Raw genomic sequence first — 24,332 nt, forward strand, 5'->3', positions numbered from 1 at the left:
GTTTACCTACCATCACTGATTCCCTGAATGTGATAAATGAGATAGGCAGTCGGGACATGGACCAAAGTTATTATCTTCAATAATGTATCATTCATGGGTAGCAACGTTATGATATCCTTGCATCATTCAAGCCATTTGAGGCTATATATGTGCTTGCGGTTGAGAGGAGAGGGGGTGGATTTTGTTGCAAATTTGAATTGGTACCCTTATTTTTTTGTTCAAAAGGACATGGTTGCCTGAGGACAGGAGTAGAGTATTTGAGAGGGGACAGCCTGTGTGTGGGTGTGGTATTGGGGCTTGCAGTACTGCACAACTGTTCCTCCAAATATGTCTGGGCAAAGCATATTTCATGACATGCACCTCACCCTGCTCATACTCTAAACATTTGAAATGAGAGCAGGAAATGGTCAGTGTAATGATGATAAAATTCCTTGTGTTCTTGCAGTGATAATGGGCATGTGGGAAAGCCTGATAGCACTTTGCCAGGGAAGCTTCTCAGAAAGTAATCCGGCAGATCCGTCAATCACCCTGTGTCGTCTCAAGTTCTGCAAGACTATTTCTACTTCTCCTACTCGCACTGAGAGACTGCAATATCCTGTTTGGACTCAATGGCTCACTCGAGGGCGCAGGGCACAGCACTTGCGACATCAGGGAAGTCACAGCGGTATCAAGGAGAGGCATTGTGGTGGGGGAAGACACAGGATGCAGGAGGAGAGAGGGTTAGACATAGGCAAGAGAAGGAAAGAGGGAGATGAGGGTGGAGGAGAGAGAGAGAGAGAGGGGGCAACACTAGAAGAGAAGAGGAGCGGAGAATAGAGGATATTTATAGCCAGCCAGCGCAGCTCAGCTCACAGTGCTGTCTTTCAGATGTTCTCTTCACACCCTCCCCCCTCCACTCTCGCTTCCTCCCTCTCGTTCTCCCATACAGAAATGTTTCATAATAAAATTCTATGTCTTGTATGAAAATTACATTACAAGCTTGGATGTAAATGGTTAAGTTATTGTAAGGTGTCATATCATATGGCAGAAGCATATGAAATGGATAGTGTGAGGTGTAGAATAGGCCATATGTATTCATATAAAACACTGCAAGAAACTGCCAGCATTCAAATATAAGTTTTGAATCTGGGCTATCTCTCACAAGCTGATGAGTGTTGGAGCTGTGTAATTCAGATTCACTCCTATACCTCATCCCATCGTTGTTATCTCTGCCAGGCCGGGAAGCGGAGATTATGTTTTCGCCTCTGCCAGTAGGCCAATCAAGACACTCCACTCCCAAGTTTTTCAAATCAGCCTCATGGTGCCACTATACCAGGCCGCCTTACGTTTTGGCCTATAACCGTTGAACTTTAGGTCATACAATCAAAATGTCCATTCCCCTGGATTATTTTGGCTCATGGTGCAACTCGTAACATATAGATTTTCAACAAATCACTACACATGATCATTTCTTACTGTGCATTTCCAACACTACTTCCGGGACGGGTACCACCACAGAATTAATTTCTGTGGCGTTTGTGGAAGGGGCCTGTTTCTTCCAAAAACACCATATATACACAACATCCAATCGACCCCATATTGGAATTGCATATGGAGCGCACCTAAAACGCACTGTCACTTCTGATACCACACAAAGGCGCCGTATAGCACCATGCGTCTTATAAATGCAATTTCTCTGGTCCTGACAGTTCTAACCCACAACTTACACAGCCCTGGGTATAGGCAGCTGAGCCTGGCAGAAATAATGCGAGAGTTACAAATGTAATCTGACTGCAGGTGTGTCATCCTGTGTTATCACTTACAGTAAAAATGTGGTAAGAGAGAAGGGATGTCAACTGTCTGTGAACACTTAATGATTACAGCATGCAGATGATTACAGCATCCCTCTTGATTCTTCTTCTTCGCTACTTGGAGGAAAAGAAATATACAATTTGTGCTTGATTTCCCCACAACATATCTGATAGGTCATAAATGACACACTATGACCATAGTAAGTAAGCCTATTTTAATGTAAGCTACTAAACAGTATGCAAACGATAAGCATGTCCCAAGGTTCATTTGGATGATTAGGCTAGTCAGAAAGGTTGTGTCATATGGGTTTTTATAATCAATATAAGCAACACACATACGTACACCCGCCCGCCCGCCCACCCACCCACCCACCCACACACACACCCACCCACACACACACACACACACACACACACACACACACACACACACACACACACACACACACACACACACACACACACACACACACACACACACACACACACACACACACACACACACACACACACACACACAGAGTGTTCCACTCATTGTGGTGTAAAAAAAAGGAAGGAAGAGGCAGAGTTGCAGTATGAGCAATCAAACGTGTTGTTGTCACCAAGGTTTTGAAACCATGGTTCTTCTTCTAAAAGCCACAGCAATGACAAAAGCAGATGAGTACAGTTTGTGTGCAAAAGAGAGAGAGGAAGTCTTAATTTACAGCTACTGTACTTTGTTGTACAACTACAATGCTCTGCTGAAATCCACGTTATTTTGTTGTTGGTTTTGACAAACTCTTGTGCCTATCAATTTATACTCCATCGTAAGACGATGTCCCACAAGCTCACAACACCTTGCGGTGTGAGCTTGTATATCGGCTATTTTGACACCGTCATACCTACTACAGTGTGTCATGATGTCACATTGCTTATATGGAACTAATGAAGGAACTAAGTGAATGAGCAAAACTCACTCCTCCTGCCTCAATAATCTCCCTTGAAGTTCCCAATCCCTTGAGCAAGGCACTTAATCCCAAACAGTTAAGTGGTCAACAGTATAAGGGATACTTTTTGCGATCACAAATACATGACCAAAAGGGAGTTGCCAATGCAATGCATGCCAACCTGTGCCAACTGTGAGCTTGTAGATTGGTTATTTTAACTTTTTTCAAATGTTTAAAAACATATAACAAAAACAGAACCGTTTTGGACATGTAAGGTTTTCTACCCGACTGAAACGACGTGTGGCCGTGCTGGCCGTGCCCTAATGTCGAATTCATATGATGAACGCCCACTCGCCTGCCACTGTGGCAAAGCTGAGAAAAGTTCAAAACTTCTATGTGTGCTGCTGTGCAGCAAGGCAGAGTAGCAGCCAACCAGGAGTGTGCTGTGGTCTGTCTGAGATAGATGTGGACATGGCATACCCATGAAGGTCCATGTCACCTCCTTGGGTGTTTCAGACGCATTGTACTTTTTTGCTGAAACATTTCGCTGAAAAACAGCAATAGAAATTGTTACCATTGTTAAATGTTGTTAGGCGACGGTTTCTGTTGTGTGATGTCAGACCAGAACTACAGTAGATGAGGGAGGGAGATAGACAGCTCAATCAGCGAGAGAAAGAGTGGGAGAGAGGGAGGGAGAGCCTATTTCACCTAGACACCTACGCAATAACCCAGCCAATGCTGCATACGAAACCTGAACACGCTGATTGTTGTCAGTGCATTAACCCCAGCACGCCGATAATGCTACGCTTCCTCGTCTAATAATATAATCCTCCTGCAGCTGCGTTGGCAGCACCCATATAGCACTGACAGTTATTTTTACTGAATGAAGTTCACATTTGTCTTGGTTGCAGCATGTAGCTTATTCATGGCTAAAGCCGTTTCATGTTCTCATCACATAGAGGAGATATAAACAGAAATTAAACCTAATAATTACATCCACACACAACAGGTAAAACATGGTGTGGGTGATGGCTGACTGATGCAGTCACACATCAGTCAAACTGTTTGGACTCTGACCTGTTGGGCATCAATCTATTCAATGCACACAATGCACCCCCCCCCACACACACACACACACACACACACTCAAGCCAGGGCCTCTGTCATGACTCTATGTCATTTCCCTCTGTTCTGGCTTGTACCATCTTGCCCTCTCTACAATACATGTGTTTGTGCCATCTACCTCAATGGTTCTCTAACTTCTTCATGCCAAGGACCCCTAAATTTATATATATTTGGCCGCGGAACCCCATCTGAAAATGTTTTGTGCCATGGACCCCCAGAAGAGAGGATTTGTGTTAAAAAATGCAAATTTCCACAAAATTCTTCAAACACGTTCAAGATTTTTTGAGAATGTTCAAAAATAGCATTTTTGAGAACCAATGATCTACCTGACTGTGTCCCTGGGTGTCAGAGGTCTTGCATAGACACAGAGGTGACCTGCAGCCAACCAACTACTACAAATGGGATTTGAGATTCATATTATATTTAAATGACATGTCATGTGTTAATCCCAGCTACTGTTGTATACGCTAGATATGGTAGTGCACGGCGGATTTGTAGTGGGGCGAGGCGGGGACTTCTTTCTTCTACATTAGAAGAGTTAGGACGTCACATTCTAATACAGCCCAAATACCCAATTTCAGCACTGGCCACAGTGGTGCACCTCGCTAATCATTAGACTCCCAATCCACTACAACTCCCGGGACTTACACAACTCTCAACTTCCACTACAAATCCGCAATGCATTCCTAAAGCTCGCGTTGTATGGTTGTGGTTATCAACACTTGAAAATCTCAAAAGCGTTTGTGGCCCACCCATCTGACCACTTGACATTTAACACTCATCTGCTGCCGTGTTAAGTGGACGGATGGGAGGGCCACATGCATTTTCAGAGCATGTTTATTTTAATGATCAAGATGGAACACAATCAATTGGATTGTGTTCTGTCTTGGATCAATGGAACTACCATAGAATACCTATTGGTTTAAAAAAGAAACATTCATTTTTGATACTGCATTAATGTTATTTTATCAATCACCAAAAGTGTTTTGCCAATGATTTTGGGGGCCTAAAGGTTGAGAGCCAGTGGTATACACTGCCAAGCTGAAAACTCTTCCCACAAAAGCAACTGGCCAATAAAATACACATTCAGCTCCTTAGTAAGAAATAATCATAATAGGCATTTTTAAAGAAAAAATAATTCAATATTTATTTGCGGTATAAACATGTCTTGTGTGGTTTCCATATACTGTACAATACATAGGGTCAATCATATATCCTTCAGCAGACAGAAAAGTGAACTGCCCCCTTTTAACGAGCCCCATTTTTTATACACAGACAGATTGCATCTTTTAAAAACTGCTTACAGCACAATACAAAACAGCTATTCAACGTGTGTTTGAAGCTGTAACACGATGCAAGATGCATTGTCAAAAAATTCCCTGAAAAATTCCTCGGTGAGGTAACATTTTTAATCATTCACTTTTTCTTTTGCTTATGTTATTTTCCTCTTCCTCCCGTCCACTCGTTTTCTCACTCACTCTTTCCTCCCAAGCTCGCGAGCACATTCTTACCAAGATTTAGCTACAACAAAGGACACAGAAACCATCGTTCCTGTGATCTGGCAAATTTACAAACAGAGAAAAGGACTTAAGTTTCTCTTTCATTTTGTTACAAAGACACAAAAAACACAAGAAAGCAGCTTGAAATCAACAATGTTTCTTTTAAATAGAAAAGCTTCGTACTGAAATATATTTCAATCCTAGGGTGAAAGTGATCAAGTCCTTAACATTTTCCGTATTGTGAGTGGGATACGACCTCAAACAAGGGAAGTCCATTCAAGCATGGTAATATTATTCTCATCTCTTGATGCTGTAATAGGACAGGAACTTTGCATATAAACTCATAACATATATATTTAGATATATATTCATATTGAAAGGCCACAGGAATAGCATATAGCACAATATATCAAAACAAGACAGAAAAAGTCAATGTAATTATTTTAAGTCCGGTGGCATAATCATGTATTGTGAAACATAACTGGCATGCTAAACCACAGCTCCGGCTGTGTGTGGAGTAGCTGTGTGTATGTGTATAGTGGGTGTATATGTGTTTGTATGTGTTTATATATGTGTGTGTGTGTGTGTGTGTGTGTGTGTGTGTGTGTGTGTGTGAGGCTCTGGGCTATTTCTCAAGTTGGTACAGATATAGAGCCCTGTAGAGTTTAGACACCCCAGGTGAAATGTTACTTCAGTCCACAAGCCATCGAGCTGGATCTTGTACAGAGTTATACAGAATAGATATAGTACAAAAAGAAGAAGAATTAAAAATTCAGAAGTCTCAGATCTAATACAAAATACTGCAAAACGGTGTTTGACATATTGCAGAGTAACAAAAAGGACCTCTTGTGACCCGTTACAGTAAAAGACAGTTAACTGCCCATTATTACTGTTTTGATTCAAATAACAGTTAACAAACATTTTTTTATACACTGCTTTTTGTTTTCCAAAGTGAGATACAAAGAGTATTGAACAGTCAGCATTAGAAACAAGTTAGAAAGATTATATAAGGCCAACCTAAACCAACCCTGGTCAGATTCACCAGCTGTCCCCTGTGAGACTCGGTTCTTTGTTTCTGTCATAGACCCTGTCCACACTGCGGCTTTGAAACCATTTATCATTACTTTGCTCGAAGAACTGTATGTAAGCTTGCCAAGAGTTAGGGCTCACATTTCATCTGCTGGCCAAACTTCTGCACTTCTGTTACTAAAGCCCAGGAAGGAATTGTTTGGGAAACTCCCCATGGTGTTAATGTAGTATTGATGCAGTGTCCCAGAGACATTAAAAAAAAAAGGTTCTGTCCTTAAAACATGACAGAATTGTGGTGTCATAGCTGGGTTATTATTTTTTTCCAGGTTTCGGGGGGAACATTTTCATGTAGGTTTTCAAACACTGCTGATGTGGACAGAGTCACAGAAACCTCCCTGGCTACATACTGTATGCCACCAAGCTCGGCAGCAACAGTAGTTAAAAAAACGTTCATCTTTCAACTGGTAAAGCAACTTCCAACCCTTGGTTACCCCTACTGTCAGAGAGCATACAGTACCACAGCATGCTCAGGTATTGAAAATAATATATCTAATTTTTACTATTAACTCTAGAGCACGTATAGTCATCATTTTGTGAGTAATATATATTTACTATAATAATACCCAAGGCTTAAGGGTGAATCAACTCAGACACAAATGTTTCTTTGACTTTGAGGAACTGGACGATCCCTTTTGTAGAAAGATCTCCCTTCCGTATTCTCCAATGCATTTGAGGAAACAAGAAGCTATTGAAGAAGCTAAGTGCAGTTTGCGTCTGAGGCCAGTCCCAGCACAACCAACCCCCACGCCACATTACAATCTGAGGCTACAGTATCCTCAGGGGCCCCTGGTTCTCAACCCAAGAACGGTCCTGGGGACCCATAGTACTGCTGGTTTTCATTAGGGGTTTATCAAACTAATTGATTTAATCAATGGATTTAATAAAAAAAAAAAAATTATATCGATTTTGGAGACAGGTTGTGAGCTTGTAGATTGGCAATCTTTGGGTATTTTTGCATGACACCGTTGGTTAATCAGACCAATTGATTTAGTTGGTTGTAAAAAATCTCTAAAAGTTTTTCACGTATATTCGTTTAAAATGTTAAAAATGATCGGAAAAAAATGCGCTCCTCGATGATTGAATTGAAAAAGTTATAAATATAATAATTGCTAAAAAGATTATTAATAGTTGCAGCCGTAATTTCCATTAATCTAATCAGGGACTAATTAAGACCCGGGAGACCAGGTGGATGCAAATGACTGACAGGTAGGATAGAAAATTATCAGCTGGCTGTGTCTTCAGGACCAATTGAGAACCTCTTTACGTATAACATGGTCGAATACGCTACGAGTGACAGGTTTAGGTTGGTGTTCATAATGTTTTTGGTTAAATTGTGGGCGATTATTGTGGCTCATCGCTGGCAACCACGTTCTAAAAAGCAATAATACAAGAGAGGCCATGGTATAGTGTACCAACACCTGTAGCCATGGTATAATCAAGATAATGCATGGCATCTTGTGTATTATTGCTTAGTTCTAATCCTAACCATAAACCTAACCCAGCTTTCAATCGATGGGGTTGTGATACACAGAGCTATTCTTTGGGCAAATTGTCTGGGAGATGTTCCCGGCAATGCAAGCTGAAATCCCTGTGGATAAAAATAAGTTGCAATGGAGTCAAGAAATCTTAGGCACTTCCTTGTCAAATGTTCCTTGGCAATGCTACCCAAATGTCGCACAGAATGAATCAAAGCCATACCATTCCCGACCCAAGAGCAAACCATACTAATAACACTTAGCTACTCATTCATAGCCCTGCTATTCAATCCAACCCTGGACCTGTGGCAGGCTTCTCACACACAAAAATCAAACCTTGTTGATAAGGATTGACAAAAGATTTGGCAAACCTGATTCTATTTCTAAGCCAATATGTTGAGATGGTAGCCTTCGGGAGAAGCTTTTAATTATACATTCTTGACTGAAGAGGAACTCAGAAGATTAAAATAAGCGACGGCTGTTAAAAAACAACTGGCAATTCTCACACAATTTCAAACTCCCTTCACTGCATGCTATGGATGCTAAGGGTGTCGAGTGGAACACCGGTCTTGCATCCAAGCTGCAAAGTAAATTTTGTTGAACTCTTCTTTAATCCGAAATGCAAAAACTGTTCCTCGAACCCATGTTCCAAGTCCCGTGCCATTGACCTCAGCCATAACCCCACTCCCTCCCCACTGGGCTGCTGTCCAGCTGCTGGGTCTCGTCACAGCCTGGGACTGGCCTCTCCTCTCCCCTCTCCTCTTTTGTGAATGTCTCTTTATCTGCCTGCCTCCAGCACTGGTTCCAAGTGCCAACAAGTCAATGGCTACACCACTGTGCAAACTGCATTAGGTCATTGCAAAACTATGGGAAAAAAATAAAAAGAAAGAAAAACTACGAAAGAAAAAGACAAGTAGAAATATCGCAATAACGTTCTCTTTCGTTGCCCTAGCGTCACACCCCCATTTTCTTTAGTTTTACAATCTCTTAAGCCATTATTGGATTGGATTACTTTTGAGTTTTTTTGGACAAAGATAAGATTTTTATGCGTACAGTATATAGGTATACATTTGTGCGTAAATGTACACAAAAATATACAAAATACATAATAGACATACTCACTTATTAAGGACTGTCCATACATGTTCTGCTATGTACGTTACACACATACATACATACAAACATACATTGTGTGTGTTAATTCCTTGGTTTTTAAAACTCTACATTCAGTAGAGCGAGATTTTCTCCTAGTAAATCCCAGATTCTCCACTTGGCACCAATCAGCTCAGCGTGAGAGCTGAGCGACAAAGACAGCGAGGATGTTGTCGTCTCCTAAAAATCAAGCGCTGTGGATCCCACGTTCCTATCTTTGTATGAAGCTGTCTGTCCTGCTGTTATGCCCGATTTATACTTGGTCGCGCATCGTGTCGCGCATCGGAAATAGCCGATCTGCAAGCTTGCGGCGCATCGCAACGTGACCCCTTGATAGCTTGTAGATCTGCTATTGCCCATGTGCGACACCGGCGCGCAACTAAGTATAAATTAGGCTTTAGCCTTCACTGTTTCGCAGTCAGTAACTTTCCCTCCCCCGTGACAGAGAAGGCCATTCCCAAAAGTGAGAACCGAGGTTCTTTCCAAAGCAGGACCCCCGTCCACCCGTCCTTCACCCTTTTGACGCTTTAACCCGTCATCTGTGACATCCCCTGTCCGGTCACCGGGGTTGTCTCTCTCAGACAACAAGCCTCAAGAGAGACTAAAACATTCATTAAAACCGACTGCTTCCACCAGCGCAGCCACTGTTACTGTGGTAACGACACCACCTTGAACCCGCACCCCCCCCCACACCACCACCACCCCCTCCCGACAGGGAACTGGCCACTTGGTTCTCATGTGGACTCTAGCGTGTCCAGCTGAAACACGTTGTGATTGGTCGGCGTGGTGAAGAAGAGCTGCTCGTGGGTGGGCGAGGAGGAGGAGTGGTTGTCACAGGGGCTGTTGAGGCCCAGTGTCCTCTCAAAGTCCAGCAGCTGGCCCATGAAGTTGAAGTTCGGCGAGATGTTGGACTTCTTCCGCTTGACGAAGTCGTAGGCGTCGTTGAGCGACAGGTTGAGCTTCTGCATCAGGTACGCCACGGTGACGGTCACCGAGCGACTGATGCCCGCCAGGCAGTGGACCAGGATGCCACACTTCTTAGAGCGGGCCTCGTCTGGAGAGGAGAGGAAACAGATGGACAGGAAAGAAAAGGGGAGGAGAAAAGAGTACAAATTAAGACATTATTAAATCCTACTGTATATCCTAAGTTGTAGCTTATTTTTGGTCATTGAGCAAAATGGAACACAGTGTCCTTGCCTATATACCGGTAGTATATTTAAGTTATAATTCACTTACATATTCATCTACACTTATCAAAGTTAGCTCAAACAAGGCTCAAAACATAAAGCTAACTTTCTCAACGTGATCCAGAACTGAATGACCTTTCTCAATGACAGCAGAAAGTCATAGGGACATATTATTTCCAGGGGGATGTGGTCTCGTTCTTTCTGCTTCATAACGCTTTGTACATGGACAGGCCTGGATAAAATCCTCCTACATTATTAACAGGCTACATCCATGTGCCTTCTATCAGTTGCAAACCCCTGCACTATCACTAGTAGTATCCATTTGAATAAGTGTTAAGCCACACGCACACACTCTCTCTCTAGCCCATCCGCACTCTCAGTAACCGCATCTCTTCTTGCAGTAGGATTGGGGTCAGTTGGCTCACAAACTCATCATGCTGCATGAGGATGCCAAATTAATTTTACATGTGGTGTGTGCTCACTCAGCAATATGAAAGGCAAAAGCAAAAACTCTCCGCATCCAAGTGAGGACGACCAAACACAGCCAAATACATTTGTTTCACTCGAATAATCATGTTTCATGAAAATTTTACAATGCCACCCGACTGTAATCTGTCTTTTTCAGATTCTGTACAGAATGCTATGCTTTCTACGACAAGACGAGACCTACTGTATGGAAAATCACTGTATTTTTATTTTTACAAAGAAATTATATATCCTATGTTTCCAGTTAGTATAATTTGTAAATGTATATCATCACATATGTTGATCTTATAAGAGATCAACAACTTACAACAAAGCATAAGGCTGTGCTCTAAGACTAACATTTGGATCCCTGTAAGGTTATGGTATAATCTGTGTATATTACTGCACAAATAGCGAGACGGCACGATTGTAACATCAACATTATCCAGCTCTGCCCTGACCTATCACCCCCTCTCTTCCATGACCCCTGCTTGTCATATTTCCGCCCACCCAAACGGTGGCATTGGTCTTAAAAACAAACAAACATTCCAACGGTCTGGACATTCCCCCAAGAGCCAACAGAAGACCTTTGCGTTCCAGTGGACCCATAAAAAAAGAAAAGAGGGATTTCCCTTCTTCCCAGAGAACTTCAACATCAGGAATTATGGGAATCTATTAGAATACTGAAAATAGATTAGTGATTGACATTGAGAGAGCACGACTCAAAAGCAGGGCTTTGCGTAGCAGATTTTTTTTGTGGGCAGATGCCCTATTCCCCAATATAATGGTCTGGTGCAGCATCGTGTTTTACCAAAGAACAAGGAAAATAATACCTCTTTATATTTGTCCTAATAATTACACACAGATGACCCACACGTAATTGATCATCTAAATGCAAATAAAGGTCACATAACTGTAATTGGTAAGTGAAATTCTCCCAAGCTATTTCTTTGTCAAGACCAATTTCCACAAACCATTTGTATGCTAAGAGGAACAATTCCCCATGATTTATGTTTGAAATCCAGGCTAGATGAGCTGTAGACAGAGTGAACAAAAGGATTGTTTGGGGTGCAGACCACACATAAACACAGCTTTAACAAACACCCACACAACCATATATATATATATATATATATATATATATATATATATATATATATATATATATATATATATATATATATATATATATATATATATATATATATATATACACACACACACACACACAACTCATATACACACACTTCCCGACCCCCACTTACCAATGAATGAGATGGCCTCTGGGAAAAACTGAGACAGGTTCTGGCTCCAGTGGTCGGAGATGGGGATCTGTTTGTACTTGAAGTCTCCGTCGTGCTCAAACATGTTGGGCAGGTTTGGCGTCACGTTGAGGATGTACTTGATGTTATACTTCCCCAGCACGTCCAGGTTAGTGGAATCTTTGGCACAGCCCAAGAAAAGGTACGGCAAGATCTGAACCGGGAACGCCGGCTGGTTGTTGGGGAGAGGGCTGCCCTCCGACTCGGTGGCGCTGCCCGGCTCGCGGTCCGATTCTCCGTCCGAGCAGTCGGAGCTGATGCGCAGCCCCCCCAGGCCGAGGACAGAGGCCGGTGGGGAGCTGCTTGGACAGGAGATGTCTAGGTTGGTCTCGCAGTGCTCAGGGTACTCTGACTGGAATTTGTTGAAGCCCCCTGAGGACCAAGAAAATTATTGTGAAGATAATGTTAACAACATGAACCCTAGCATCCCTATTCTGGGCATGTCATAGTAGGTGAACATCCTGCGAAAAAGCCGATCTACAAGCTCATGATTGGCAAAAATATTTGGTGAGACTGAAAAAAGGAAGGGGGGGGGCTAGTATAGACCCATGAGGGACCCTGGTCAGTTAAGTCTATAGGGTTTAAGTGGTTAATATTAGGAACTAATCATCAGACTAGTCACCTTGACAATAATAATACACAGTATATAATTTGGTCTGCTACACATGCTGGTGGATTTCTATCTTTCCTATTCATGTATTCCATGTATTTTGACACCTTTGAAATGGGTGCTGCTGAGTGTTGAATCTGACATTAATAATGAAACTAAAGAAACATTTAATCTGCATGAAAAATACAAAATAAACCCTGAACCACAATGAATGCTGGAATGTAATACCAGTAAATTTATATTTATCACAAATTAAAATAAACTAATATAGTATGTATATACTATATGTATATTGAATAGAAATATGAAACTAAAGTGCAATAAGAATGACAGCCAAAGTATCCATAGGCCTACAGTCTTTCATCTTATATTTTACAATATAAAACAATAATGTGGTATTAAAGTCATTGTGATACAAGGAACAGAGCAGCTTCTTTGACAGATCATGCTCCATTGAGAAAAGATGAATCATGGACAGAAGGCCTATAGCCTATGAGAGCAAGACACTGTCTGCTACAACACTGCTCAGTAGTGGACTTTTTGTGAATGACAACTCAGTGCTCTGCTGCTGGCCTGGGAAAGGAAACATTTCTGTGGCGTGATTCATAAACGAACTGACATTTTAATACCCATTAAGACCGGGAAGGCGTCTGTCATTTTAGATTTCTTTGGTTATTTTTTTTTTTTAAACGTGATTTTTTTTTGCAAATCTCTGAATATATATTTTGTATGATTTGAAACTCAAATCTTTGCTTCTGGGGGGTCCTTGGAATCAAAATATTTTTAGATGGGGGGGTCTGTGGAAATCACTGGTTAACCCAGTCAATGGTTTAACTAGTGATTTTTATGACACACCGAGTATTCATTTGTAACATTTCTATCGCGCTGCCTTTTGCTCGGCATAGAGTTTAATAAAGTGTTGCCTGACTGACTATGCGTTCGTTTCCCTTCCTGTTCATTCATGAAAAAAAAATGCATGTCTTTTCCTGAAGGAGCAGCACAACATGGCGGGGCCATTTTGCAGCATTAATTGAAAACATATTGAAGCAGAGACTCTTCCTTTTGGGAGACATTCCGCTGTAACACCCATATAACTAATGAACAACATACGTTACACTGAAATGGTGTTTAAATGACAATAAGTGTGTTCTGTCACCACATTCTGCTTGTCCACTCAAAGTATTTTGACAACCTCTGGATAGACTGGACACTATAATTGTTTAAATCTCTAAACATACAGACTAAACTATATATATAATCCACAGCCAGATGCCTGGAACCGTTCAAGTTCATTGGGTTTATGACGCTATGAAAAGATGATTACCAGACTTAACATTAGTATAATTATTGCAATGATCATAACAACATGCTATTGTGACATATTAATGCGTTCTTATTATGTTATCGTAACCGCCTTTAAACTTGTAGCTGAACTTCACAGAAGGGTAATTCGTTACAAAGTAACAACTGCTTGATCACTCGTTTGAAAACATCCATTCATAGATCAAATACAGCAGGGGTCCTCAACAGGGGGTCCGGGGACCCCTAGGGGGTCCTCAAGAGTTACCTCAAATCTTCGTCAAAGATAAATCAAATCTTTGTGTGTTATATGATTTTTTTTTACATTAACGACTTGAAACATATAGCATCTCTTTACCGAGAACTTTATCCACAAATGGCAGACAAGCTCACAAGCTTGTAGATCGGCTATTTTTGGTAAAGGTGTAGAGGGGGAAAAGAGCAGGGAAAAAAGTTTGATCTGATCTGAAACACAATTTTATACAATATAGAGGAGGGGGTCCCTGCTTCATCTCTCTCTCTCTCTCTGCTATAGGGGGTCCTTGGTCCGAAGAAAAACGTTGAAGACCCCTGAAATACATAGTGTTCGATCTCCAGAGCCTTACCCTCCAGGTAATAAGCCTTGCACCCGTCGTCCCGGAGCTTCTGCAGCAGCAGCCCCAGCACGGAGCTCCCCAGCCCGGCGGTGGTCTGATCCTGATGCCACTCGTAGGAGGAGGTCGCCTCGTCGTACAGCACCACCACGTCCGTCTTGCAGCGCTTGACGAACCGCTCCTTGTCCTCGTTGTTGGGGATGATGGAGCGGATCGGCAGGTTGCCCTTCTTCAGCCGCCGGAGCATCAGGCCCGGGATGGCCAGGTTGATGGCCGACTCGACGTGCGAGGACTCGTACAGCTCGTGCGATCGGCAGTCCAGCAAGAGCAGCGACCCGGAGCCGGACTCCAGCTCCTCCTGCAGCCATTCCACGCTCTTCTTGTTCGACATCATCATCACGGTCACCATCATAGCAGAACAACCACCGCTCCTCCGGAGGTTGATTCTCATCGGGGAAATATTCCGATCGCGTCCCGGTTATGACATTATTTAAAAAAAGGGAGAATGTAGACAAAATCACGGGTGCTGAAGTTCCCTCCTGCTGCGGCGGGGCGCACTCACACACACTCACTCACACACACACACACACACACACACACAAGCAGCAGCAGCAGCACCGACGGCAGGAGACTCTAAGGTTTCTTTCCCCGGTTCCCCCCCTGGCTGGCTGGCTTCAGTCCGCTAGCAGTGGCGGTTTCATGATTCTATTCCATCGACGTCCATTATTTTTTCTTCTTTTTTTTGGCACGCAGCTTAAATACACCCTACTACCACTAGAACAAGACCAAAAAAAAAAGCACCGTTTGATGATACCGCGTTAATTTGTTACGACGGTCTGGGTTTGCGTTGAAGTGTTGCTGCCGCTACGAGCCATGATTCTTGTTTTCTTGCTTTTCGCCTGTTCAGAGGAGCAGAACTCTGGTTTGTCATTCTTCCACTGAAGGCGGTGACAGCCGCGCACTAAAAGAGGCCAGTGTTGCCAGCTTTTGGGAGAGTAACAAGCAACCGAGTCTTTAAAAACGAGCCCAAAAGAAGCGACTGTGTGGGGTTTTTAACTCTATGGTGGGGGTCACACAGCTTGTAGATCTGCTATTTTCAACAACAACAACAAAAAAAGTGCAAAATGCGGAACATTTTTACAACAAAAATCTTGGGGGGTCCCTGGCACAAAATATTGTCAGATGGGGGGTTCTGCAGACAAGTACATATTAATTTGGGGGGTCCTTGACATGAAAATGTTTGAGAACCACTGGTTTAAACAACATTAGGAAACAAGCCCAAATAAGCAACTACACTTTAGAAAACATGCCCCAAAAAACCCAACCACCAATATTTACAAGCAACTTTACAGAAAAAGAAGCCCAAAGTCGCCCTATAATAAGCGGACATGGCAACCCTGTAAAAGAGGCTCTGCGGACATGTGTCACTGAGAGAGGAGGAGGAGCCGGGGGCGGGGCACATTTAAAGACGCAGTGTTGCTACTGGTGCTACATGTTCTCATTCATTCACTAATAACTTGGACGGAAATTGTGGCGTAAATTAGACGGTTGGCAATTCATGCTGACCCCCCCCCTTCACATCTTCTGCAAATATTGACCCTTTGAAGTAATTTATCACAATCAGTAAACTATTCAGACAGAGTGGACCTTTAGTTTGCCATTCATTAACCTTGATATACTTCCACAGTCCTACTAAGACTTAATTCGTCCATGGATCGTTGAAAGAATAAAATTAAACGACAGCGAAATTCCCATAATATGTTTTTTTTTGTTATTTCATTATAATATATTATATACATTTTATATATACACACCGGTAGGCTATATATTTATTCCCCCCCCTCCTTTTTGTAGTTCAATTATTAAAAAATAAAAATAATAACCGTTACTTGTAATTTCAGTTCAAGGCTGCACCTCTGTCCAGTGCCATTCACAACAATATAAAGTTAAGTAGTGCAAATACTATACTCATTACAGTTTGAGTCAAATGCTCTGTAGCCGAGGAGGGTAGGCCTACTGTATGACCAAGAATGTGGCATGTACAGTGTCCACTTATTTTATTGTGTATAACAGTGTAACTACCAAGAGTGTACCAGATGACTGGACCTCAATGCATTCTCACTTCCTCAGCTACCTCTATACCACAAACAATGGTTCTCAATGTGTGGTCCGGGGACACCAAGGGGTCAATGAGGAGATTCCAGTGTCCACTGTATATGACTGATACAGTACTTAAGAGAATGTAGAAGAAAGTTATACCTACTGTACTTAGACAGTAAAGGAATTCTGGACCAAATGACAGACCATATTGGACCAAATCATGTCTAGCAATAAAACATTTCTTAGATTGTAGTTCCATAGAAAAAATCGTATCAAATGGGGGCCCGTGGCCTTACCTAATGTATATCAAATTGGTCCTTGAATTATTTTTTTGTTGAGAATCACTGGTTTAGGAGGTAGCACTCTTCTTGAGGGCAATTGTATGCTACAGGGTGATATCTGTGAATACATATACATATAGTATTAGTACATAAATAAAATGACACATGGTGTCTATACTTCTAATCCTCACAGCTATACCGTCTAAACCGTCTGGTTTATTTAGCAGTGATCGCCATTTTAGCATGTCAATCCTGCTTCATGGTTGACTTTAATGATCCGACTCTATTCCAGCTGAGCGTTCCAACAGTGGTGATAACATAGCGCGTTACCATCTGTGCACAGAGTCTTACTTTTACAGAAGGAACTAGAGCTGGGCAACTAACCAAAAATATATTGAAACCGATATTTAGAACCAATAACCAACTTAATCTTGCTCATGTAGGTTAATCGAATAATCGAGAAGCAGTAAACAAAAAAACAACAAAAAAAATAGATATATACAGTAAATAATATATATTATCTCTATATATTTAAATTCTAATAGATTTTTCTAATTTATCAACAAATCAACAAAATCAATTAGCCTGATTAACTGCTTAACCCTGTATTATACTTTGTTCAAACATTGTTACACAGCGACGTGTTGTGAGCTTGTAGATCTGCTATTCCCACAAAGGTTTTAAATAATTGTGATATTTATTTGATGTCATATTGCCCAGCCCTAGCAGGAATTAAAAGTAAGCTGGTTCACCTGTGTGTACCTTACACATAGTAAATTCCTGAGCATTCAATTAAAGAGTGTGCATACTGTATACATGTATAGAAGCAAATGGTCTCGAAAGGTCAACCTGGGGGAAAAAAATCAGAAAAAAAAAAATCAGGAAAAAAAATCTAATTTTTCACTATTCGTTGCACAAGAAAATATATAGGTCTTGAGTGGTTAAATTAACACTCTGAATTTAAAGTGTACTACTACACATGGCAATGACCTAATAGGGCATCAGGAGGTTGTGACAGAAGCAGCGAGGGTGAAAAGAGGAGCATTTGATTTCCCTCACAGCTGCAGGGAGTTGGAATGGGGGGGGGGTACACCAGCTGCAGACAATGGTTCTTTATCCCTCCCAATGACTTACACACTCCATGCACACACACACGCTCGCTCGCACACACACCACACAGTGCACACACACACACACACACACACGGACATACACACACTCCAGACTGACAGCTCTTGTGTTTCCACCCCCTCTTTGGACAATAACGGGCTCTCTCAGAGTGTATTGCCACTGTGTGTGTGTGTGTGTGTGTGTGTGTGTGTGTGTGTGTGTGTGTGTGTGTGTGTGTGTGTGTGTACAAAAATGTGCTCCACCAGTAAACAAAACTATCATCACTAATTTCCAAACTCAGGCTGTCATGGCCTGCTGTCATATTAACATAATAGTCTGCTGGTGGTGAGACAATGTATCATTTGAGTGAGAATTTAAAAGGTAGCCAGATAAACGAGTGCTCTACAATCATTCTTCCTATGCATCAAATGGAAAGTTTTAAGATGATGGTTTCATAGCATAGGGGATGTAGCTACTGTACCTGTCTCATTACAGAACTGTTAAAATGAACCCCCACCATTTGAATGACTGCAAGTACTTGTTTAGTTCTATTCTGTAGATTGGAATATCTAATCTTAGAAGAAATGCTACAAATAGGGTAATGCATACTTTATACTGTAATTTATACCGTCGGTGTCCCTCGCCGAAAATAGCTGATCTACAAGCTTGCAACACAACACGTTGTGAGTTTGAAGATTGGCTAGATCGGTAGACCGTAGTATGACTAAGTATAAATTAGACTCAAAGCCTTGAACACACTTCTTATTCTGCTTGGTGATTTGTGCATATCAAAGACCTTAAGCTGCTTTCTTATTTTTTTCCCCAACTTATTTTTATTTGAGAAAACAGGTGTACAGCAGATACATGCCCCACAGTACACAATAATTCACCCATTTCCTATTCCCTCCCTCCACCCCTTATACACACTGACACACAAATAAGGTGCACATACGTGTTCCCTGGTGTAGTGCTTGTAATTCAAGTTCATTTTCTCTCACCAGAAGAATCTACTTCTACTATCAGTTCTAACATAAATAGCATATATTACTACAGTATACAGAGGGATTCTTCCTGACTCAGAAAACCACCTCTGAGGCTCGATGATGGAAAAGTCCCACTCTGCCAGATGGAAGGAAGAGCCCTTTATTCCTACTGTATCATCCAGCTATACTCCAGAATGGTAATGTCATTTTCTGAAGAAGAGAGGAGCACAGAGTCCCGTCGTCCCCTGTGTAACCCCAACTGAGCTCTCCCAAGACGCCAGCCAAGTGTGACGTGTTGCTCCTTTGAATGAAAGGTGCAATTCACTCATCTCCCCAAATACTCCTACAAAGCAGGCAGCGCTGAAAAAAAAAAGAGACAGAGCTGTTCATCTTCCTCTAGGGGAATTTAATTGGGAAGTGGGTACATGTAGTGTAATGGTGTTTTGGGGTATAGTATACATACTGTACTTTCAAGCATTACTGTAATGTAATGGTTCTCTTTGAGGGGGTTCCAGGGGCACCCCCAGCTAAATGATTGATAGTTAGCAAAGAAATAGACCTTTACAGATGTTCCTTGAGATTGTTGAAGAGGGTTCCAGTGGGTCCCCGGCTAAATGATTGATATTTAGGAACCAAATTGACCCTTACAGGTCTGTAACTGTGTGTATATTTTACAGTACGATTGAAGAACCAGTCAGATTGAAAAAGGAGTGCTCGTTTTATTCGAGTTCACCTCCCGCGTTCCCCCGCTTTGGGGCGAGGCGGGGCCCCCCGTCAAAAAAAGATATGACGTCTCGGAGGTACCGAGACTAGGGAGGACGATGATTTACGATTCTGTCCCTATCGGTACATAACTCGGACGGCGCTGAGTCGACTGAAGGTGACTTCGCAACGCTCGGGACGGCGACTCGCTCGCTTTGCTTTAGCTTTAGCTCGCTCGGCGGTGCCTCCGTCGGTGAAACTGAGTGCACCTACTTCAATCTGACTGGTTCTCCAATTGTACTGTGACATATACACTGTGACATATACACTTTGTACACTGAGAGTTAAATTAACACTGATGATTGTATAGTGTAGATTGGTGTCCCAGGAAAAACAAACAAACAAAAAATCTAATGGGGGGCCTGTGGCTTAATGCTAATGAAACTGGCGGTTCTTGAAATGAAAAAAGGTTGAGAATCACTGCTGTAGTGTTACAGGTAAGGGTAACTGAAACACAATTCACAGATGGCGCTCATGTGATAGGAGACTCTCCACCAAGCGGGAAACCTGAGCACCGAGAGCTGAGTGTCTGTAAAGGTTTTCAAGAGACAAAGCAGCTTACTCTACTGACTTTGGAGACACTGCTCATTGTGTGGGCTAAAATATACTGTCAATGGGAACGCTTCAGGCCTTTTGTCTTGATATTATCATAGTTTAGAGTCTAACTTCTTAATCTTGCTCCTAGTTTTTGGAGGGAGTTGCACATGTTGACCTTTTCATAAGGACAATATTATTTAAATGTTGCGTTTGGCTGGATTTCTAGCAACTTGCCCATGTGGAAAACATGTTACATACTGGACATTTGTAAAATTCCCATCTTATTGCCCCCTTGCAGGATATAATTTAAATAAATGAACAGACACAATTATAACGAACACTGTTAAATTGAAGCTGATAAATGATCCTTATGGGGTTCTCTCCCCCGGTTAAACTCCACTGCTGCTGCACTGGCAGTATCACTTACATGTTTGATATAGGCTGATCTATAACTGTCTCTCACTTGCACAAGACTGTGATTCTATCTGATCTGCTGATATTTATATCTACTACAAATATTGTCTCTAATTTCAGCACATTCTTGACCACGCACATTGTTTATTTGACATTGTATATTTGACATTGTGTCTTCTTGTTACATGACTGTGTCCCTTGTTCCTCTCTCTATTCTGTACCCTTATGACTCTTTTCTTGAAAAGGCAAAATTGTAAGCAAGTTGAAGTTGATTGGATAAAATTTATATCCCAACCTAAACATGTATTTTCTGTTTACCAACGAGCTGGATAGACGAGGAGGCTCCTGTTACTGAACACTATAACAATGATTACGGATGATCAAAAAAAATAGCTATTTGACACTTATTTTAACGACATATATCACCTACACCACCCGTAACTCTGAGAGTGTCCATTTCTTACACTCTCAGAGTTAAACGAACACTCAGGAATTTCCAGTGTTCCAACCTGGCAATAATAAGCACTCATTCTTGTCTGTGGTCTCTTTAAGGCAGACTGTGGTTTTAAACCCACTCACCTCAGTGACTGAGGCGAGACGGCCACCCCTCTCCCACGCTTTACACTGGCATTTCCTCCGCTGCTTCCCTTGCCCCCCAAACACGCAGGTCGCCTGCACATAAAAGCAGGCCTGGAAAAAGTATCAAGGGGTTCTGCCCCCCCCCCCTCTCTCTCTCATCCCCCCGTTTCATGTGGGCTCGCCTCCGCTCTGAATATCTTTCCTCTGTTTTTCATCACTGTCAGTCACCGTGTTCATGAGATGTACAACCAAAGGGAATCAGCTAAAATGACTGAATTCTCAGTCTTTGAGGTTTTTCAACCAATTAAGCCCTATATACTTCATCGTACGACAATTAAAAATAGCAGATCTACAAGCTTGCAGTGCATTGTGAGCTTGTAGATCTGTTATTTTTTGCAGTTTTTTAAAAACATGTGATTAAGAAATAATCCCCTGTTACACAGTGTACTGTTAGTTTATTCAAACTGAGGAAGGGAGGTAGTGTGACATCCTCATGAATAAATGGGAGTGCAGAGGGAGGTAACACACACACACACACACACACACACACACACCTCGAGTAATAATATTGACCCTATTCAGCACAACTGGCACAATCAGGGTTTAAGTTTCTTGCTTAAAGGTAACTAGACAGTAGTGCTTGAAGTAAAATAATACAAGTAGCATTCTCCTATGTAGTACATTAAAATAAGTCATCCATTACAGGATTTGTTTTAAACTGCGAACCCTTCTTTGGCCTTTATCAAACCATTAGGTTAATAGAGCCACAGATACCTGGATTTGAACCCTTGTATCCGCTCATCCAAAGGGGAATCCCCGATTCCCCGCTTGTTCAAGGGAGACATTAGGCTTCTGGTCTCCAGACAGAGCTACTCTGCTACACTGACTCACTCTCCCTTTGATCTCCCTCCCCCTGGAAACCCGATCCGGACGAGCCCCCAATGTAACCACTCTGAATTTGAATCCGGGAAATCAAACCAACAGCATCTGGTGGTCTCAAGCCTGATTTATAGTTTATTCATGCGAGTTGCGCTGGAAAAGGACGATCTACAAGCTCACAGCTTGTTGATGGTCTATTTTCGGCATGCGACACCCGCGAGCCAACAAACTATAAATCAAGCATCAGCATTCTACATAAAAAGGCATGCAGCGTTAGCACTGTTTCAATTGAACTGTGTGGGCATATTGGCTGCTATGAATATTTCAGGAAACCCAGAGATTGCCAGTGTGTGTGTGTGTGTGTGTGTGTGTGTGTGTGAACAGTATGTGAGGCGCTGCAAACACGTGCTTAACGGTGTGAACTCTGAGCAGTCCCTAAGCCATGTAGAAACCTCTCAGCTCAATCCATTATTTAAGAGCAAGCAGAGTGAGACAGGGGGAAAGCGAGTTTGAGAGAGAGAGAACGAGAGTCAGAGAGGAAACCGATAGACTGATAGCACGAGGGACTCAAATAACAATCTTTAGGAAAAGAGATGAAGAGATGAAGAGATCTTCTAAAGGAAGGCTTTAAGGAAGACTAATTAAATAATTCTGCAACCCTCCCAACGCCTCAATATAAAGACTTATCAATTTAAATGCCTAACCCTTATAATTTAGCATTTTTATAAACAATAAATGTGTAATATACATTCTGGGAATCGGTATTTGAACAGCTAAATCCATCCCGCCCCCACATTTCCCATACTCAAGGCTGTGATGTCAGGAGTGGATGAAGTCCACCCTGGCAACTCACTAATAGGTCTGTATAAACAAATACAGGGTTACTGTACCTATCATCAATATAAATCTAATTTCACATCTTCATGCATAGCAAATATATGTGGTTTTAAATGCAAGACATTTACAATGTATGTCCATTCATCGAGAGGGGTATAATAGTTAATACAACTAATCAATTTAATTGAAACATTTTGACATTATAATATTGATTTCGAATTCATTTAATAGAATCACTTTTTTAGCCAATCTAGAAGCTGCAAAAGTTCACCCCAGAATAGGGATGCTAGGGTTCACATGGTTAAATGTTGCACCGGGACAAGTGTGAGACTTGACTCTAAGCATCAGTTGAAGAGTTTAAAAGAAAACTCCACCCTAAACCTGAGTAACCACAGTGCCAATCTTCTATTCATTATCAGGGCAGAGAATGTGGCTTGGATGACATCACACACTAGTCTCTGTGTCTTTGTTGCTTCTCCTGTCGCTGTGTACACAAAACCACTGATCCGCCATCACAAGAACAACACACAGATTCCGATAAACACTAGATTGTCCTCTCTTCAAAAAAAATTAAACAATATTAAAATGACAATAACGTAAAGAAATAAAACGTTCCCCTCCCACTGTTATGAATCTACTGCACCTGTAGAGTAAACACTGTATCTACCGTACGTGCGTAACGTAGGCATGGCTGCGATTCAGATCATAAATGACAAAAAGTGAGTCATACACCTTGAAGATACACAAAGCGCGTGCACGTCGTACACACACACACACACAGTGATATAATGAGGTGAGGGACACGCACGCTCGCACACACCTATCTTTATCCTCACCCCATTATATCACTGCGACAGCTGACTGGCAGCTCCATAAAATACAATAGTGGTCAAAGGTTTGCTCTGTACACACTATATCTCATTAAAAGAGTTTCTTTTCCATCTTTCAGGTCACCATGATCTAATGTTGTATAACGTACTTATGAAATAGGTAACCTATTTTTATGTGTTCGTCATAATAACACCACTATAATTAATTCTATATAAGTTGTTAAATATAATTAATTCTATATAAGTTGGCAAATATAATTAATTCTATACTTATATAATAACTTTAACTGTGTATAAACTCAGTTTAAATTAAATTAACTGTTTAACTTAATGCTACTGATATTGACTTATGAATGATCCATTTTCTGATCTGCTGATACTCACACTTGGTGTTTTTTTTGTATAGTTTTTTATTGTTTGATTGTATGGTTAATGTTTCTTGTTTTTTATTATATGTTTTGCCTAATTGTGTTTGTATTATTGTCATT

General features: G+C 41.6%; 1 protein-coding gene across 1 annotated transcript; it reads right to left on the minus strand.

Moving 5' to 3' along the window:
- Nucleotides 1-4,967: 4,967 nt before the first annotated feature.
- dusp7 (dual specificity phosphatase 7) lies at nt 4,968-15,478 on the minus strand. The gene is made up of 3 exons (XM_080425249.1): nt 14,545-15,478; nt 11,974-12,402; nt 4,968-10,110 (listed from the first exon to the last, which is right to left on the minus strand). The coding sequence occupies exons 1-3, from the start codon at nt 14,981-14,983 to the stop codon at nt 9,791-9,793; spliced, it is 1,188 nt and encodes a 395-aa protein (XP_080281375.1). The 5' UTR covers nt 14,984-15,478; the 3' UTR covers nt 4,968-9,790.
- Between the last annotated feature and the right edge of the window lie 8,854 nt (nt 15,479-24,332).

This window comes from Gymnoscopelus braueri (assembly GCF_963280865.1).
Source record: "Gymnoscopelus braueri genome assembly, chromosome: 3".
Classification (NCBI taxonomy): Eukaryota; Metazoa; Chordata; class Actinopteri; order Myctophiformes; family Myctophidae; genus Gymnoscopelus; species Gymnoscopelus braueri.

Bases quoted from the DNA above. Each gene is read 5' to 3' on its own strand.
- dusp7 (XM_080425249.1), bottom strand. From the start codon at position 14,983: ATGAGAATCAACCTCCGGAGGAGCGGTGGTTGTTCTGCTATGATGGTG. The intron at 12,403-14,544 runs GTAAGGCTCTGG...CTTGGTCCTCAG, and splicing joins CAAGGCTTATTACCTGGAGG to GGGGCTTCAACAAATTCCAG. The intron at 10,111-11,973 runs GTAAGTGGGGGT...TCTCCTCTCCAG, and splicing joins AGAGGCCATCTCATTCATTG to ACGAGGCCCGCTCTAAGAAG.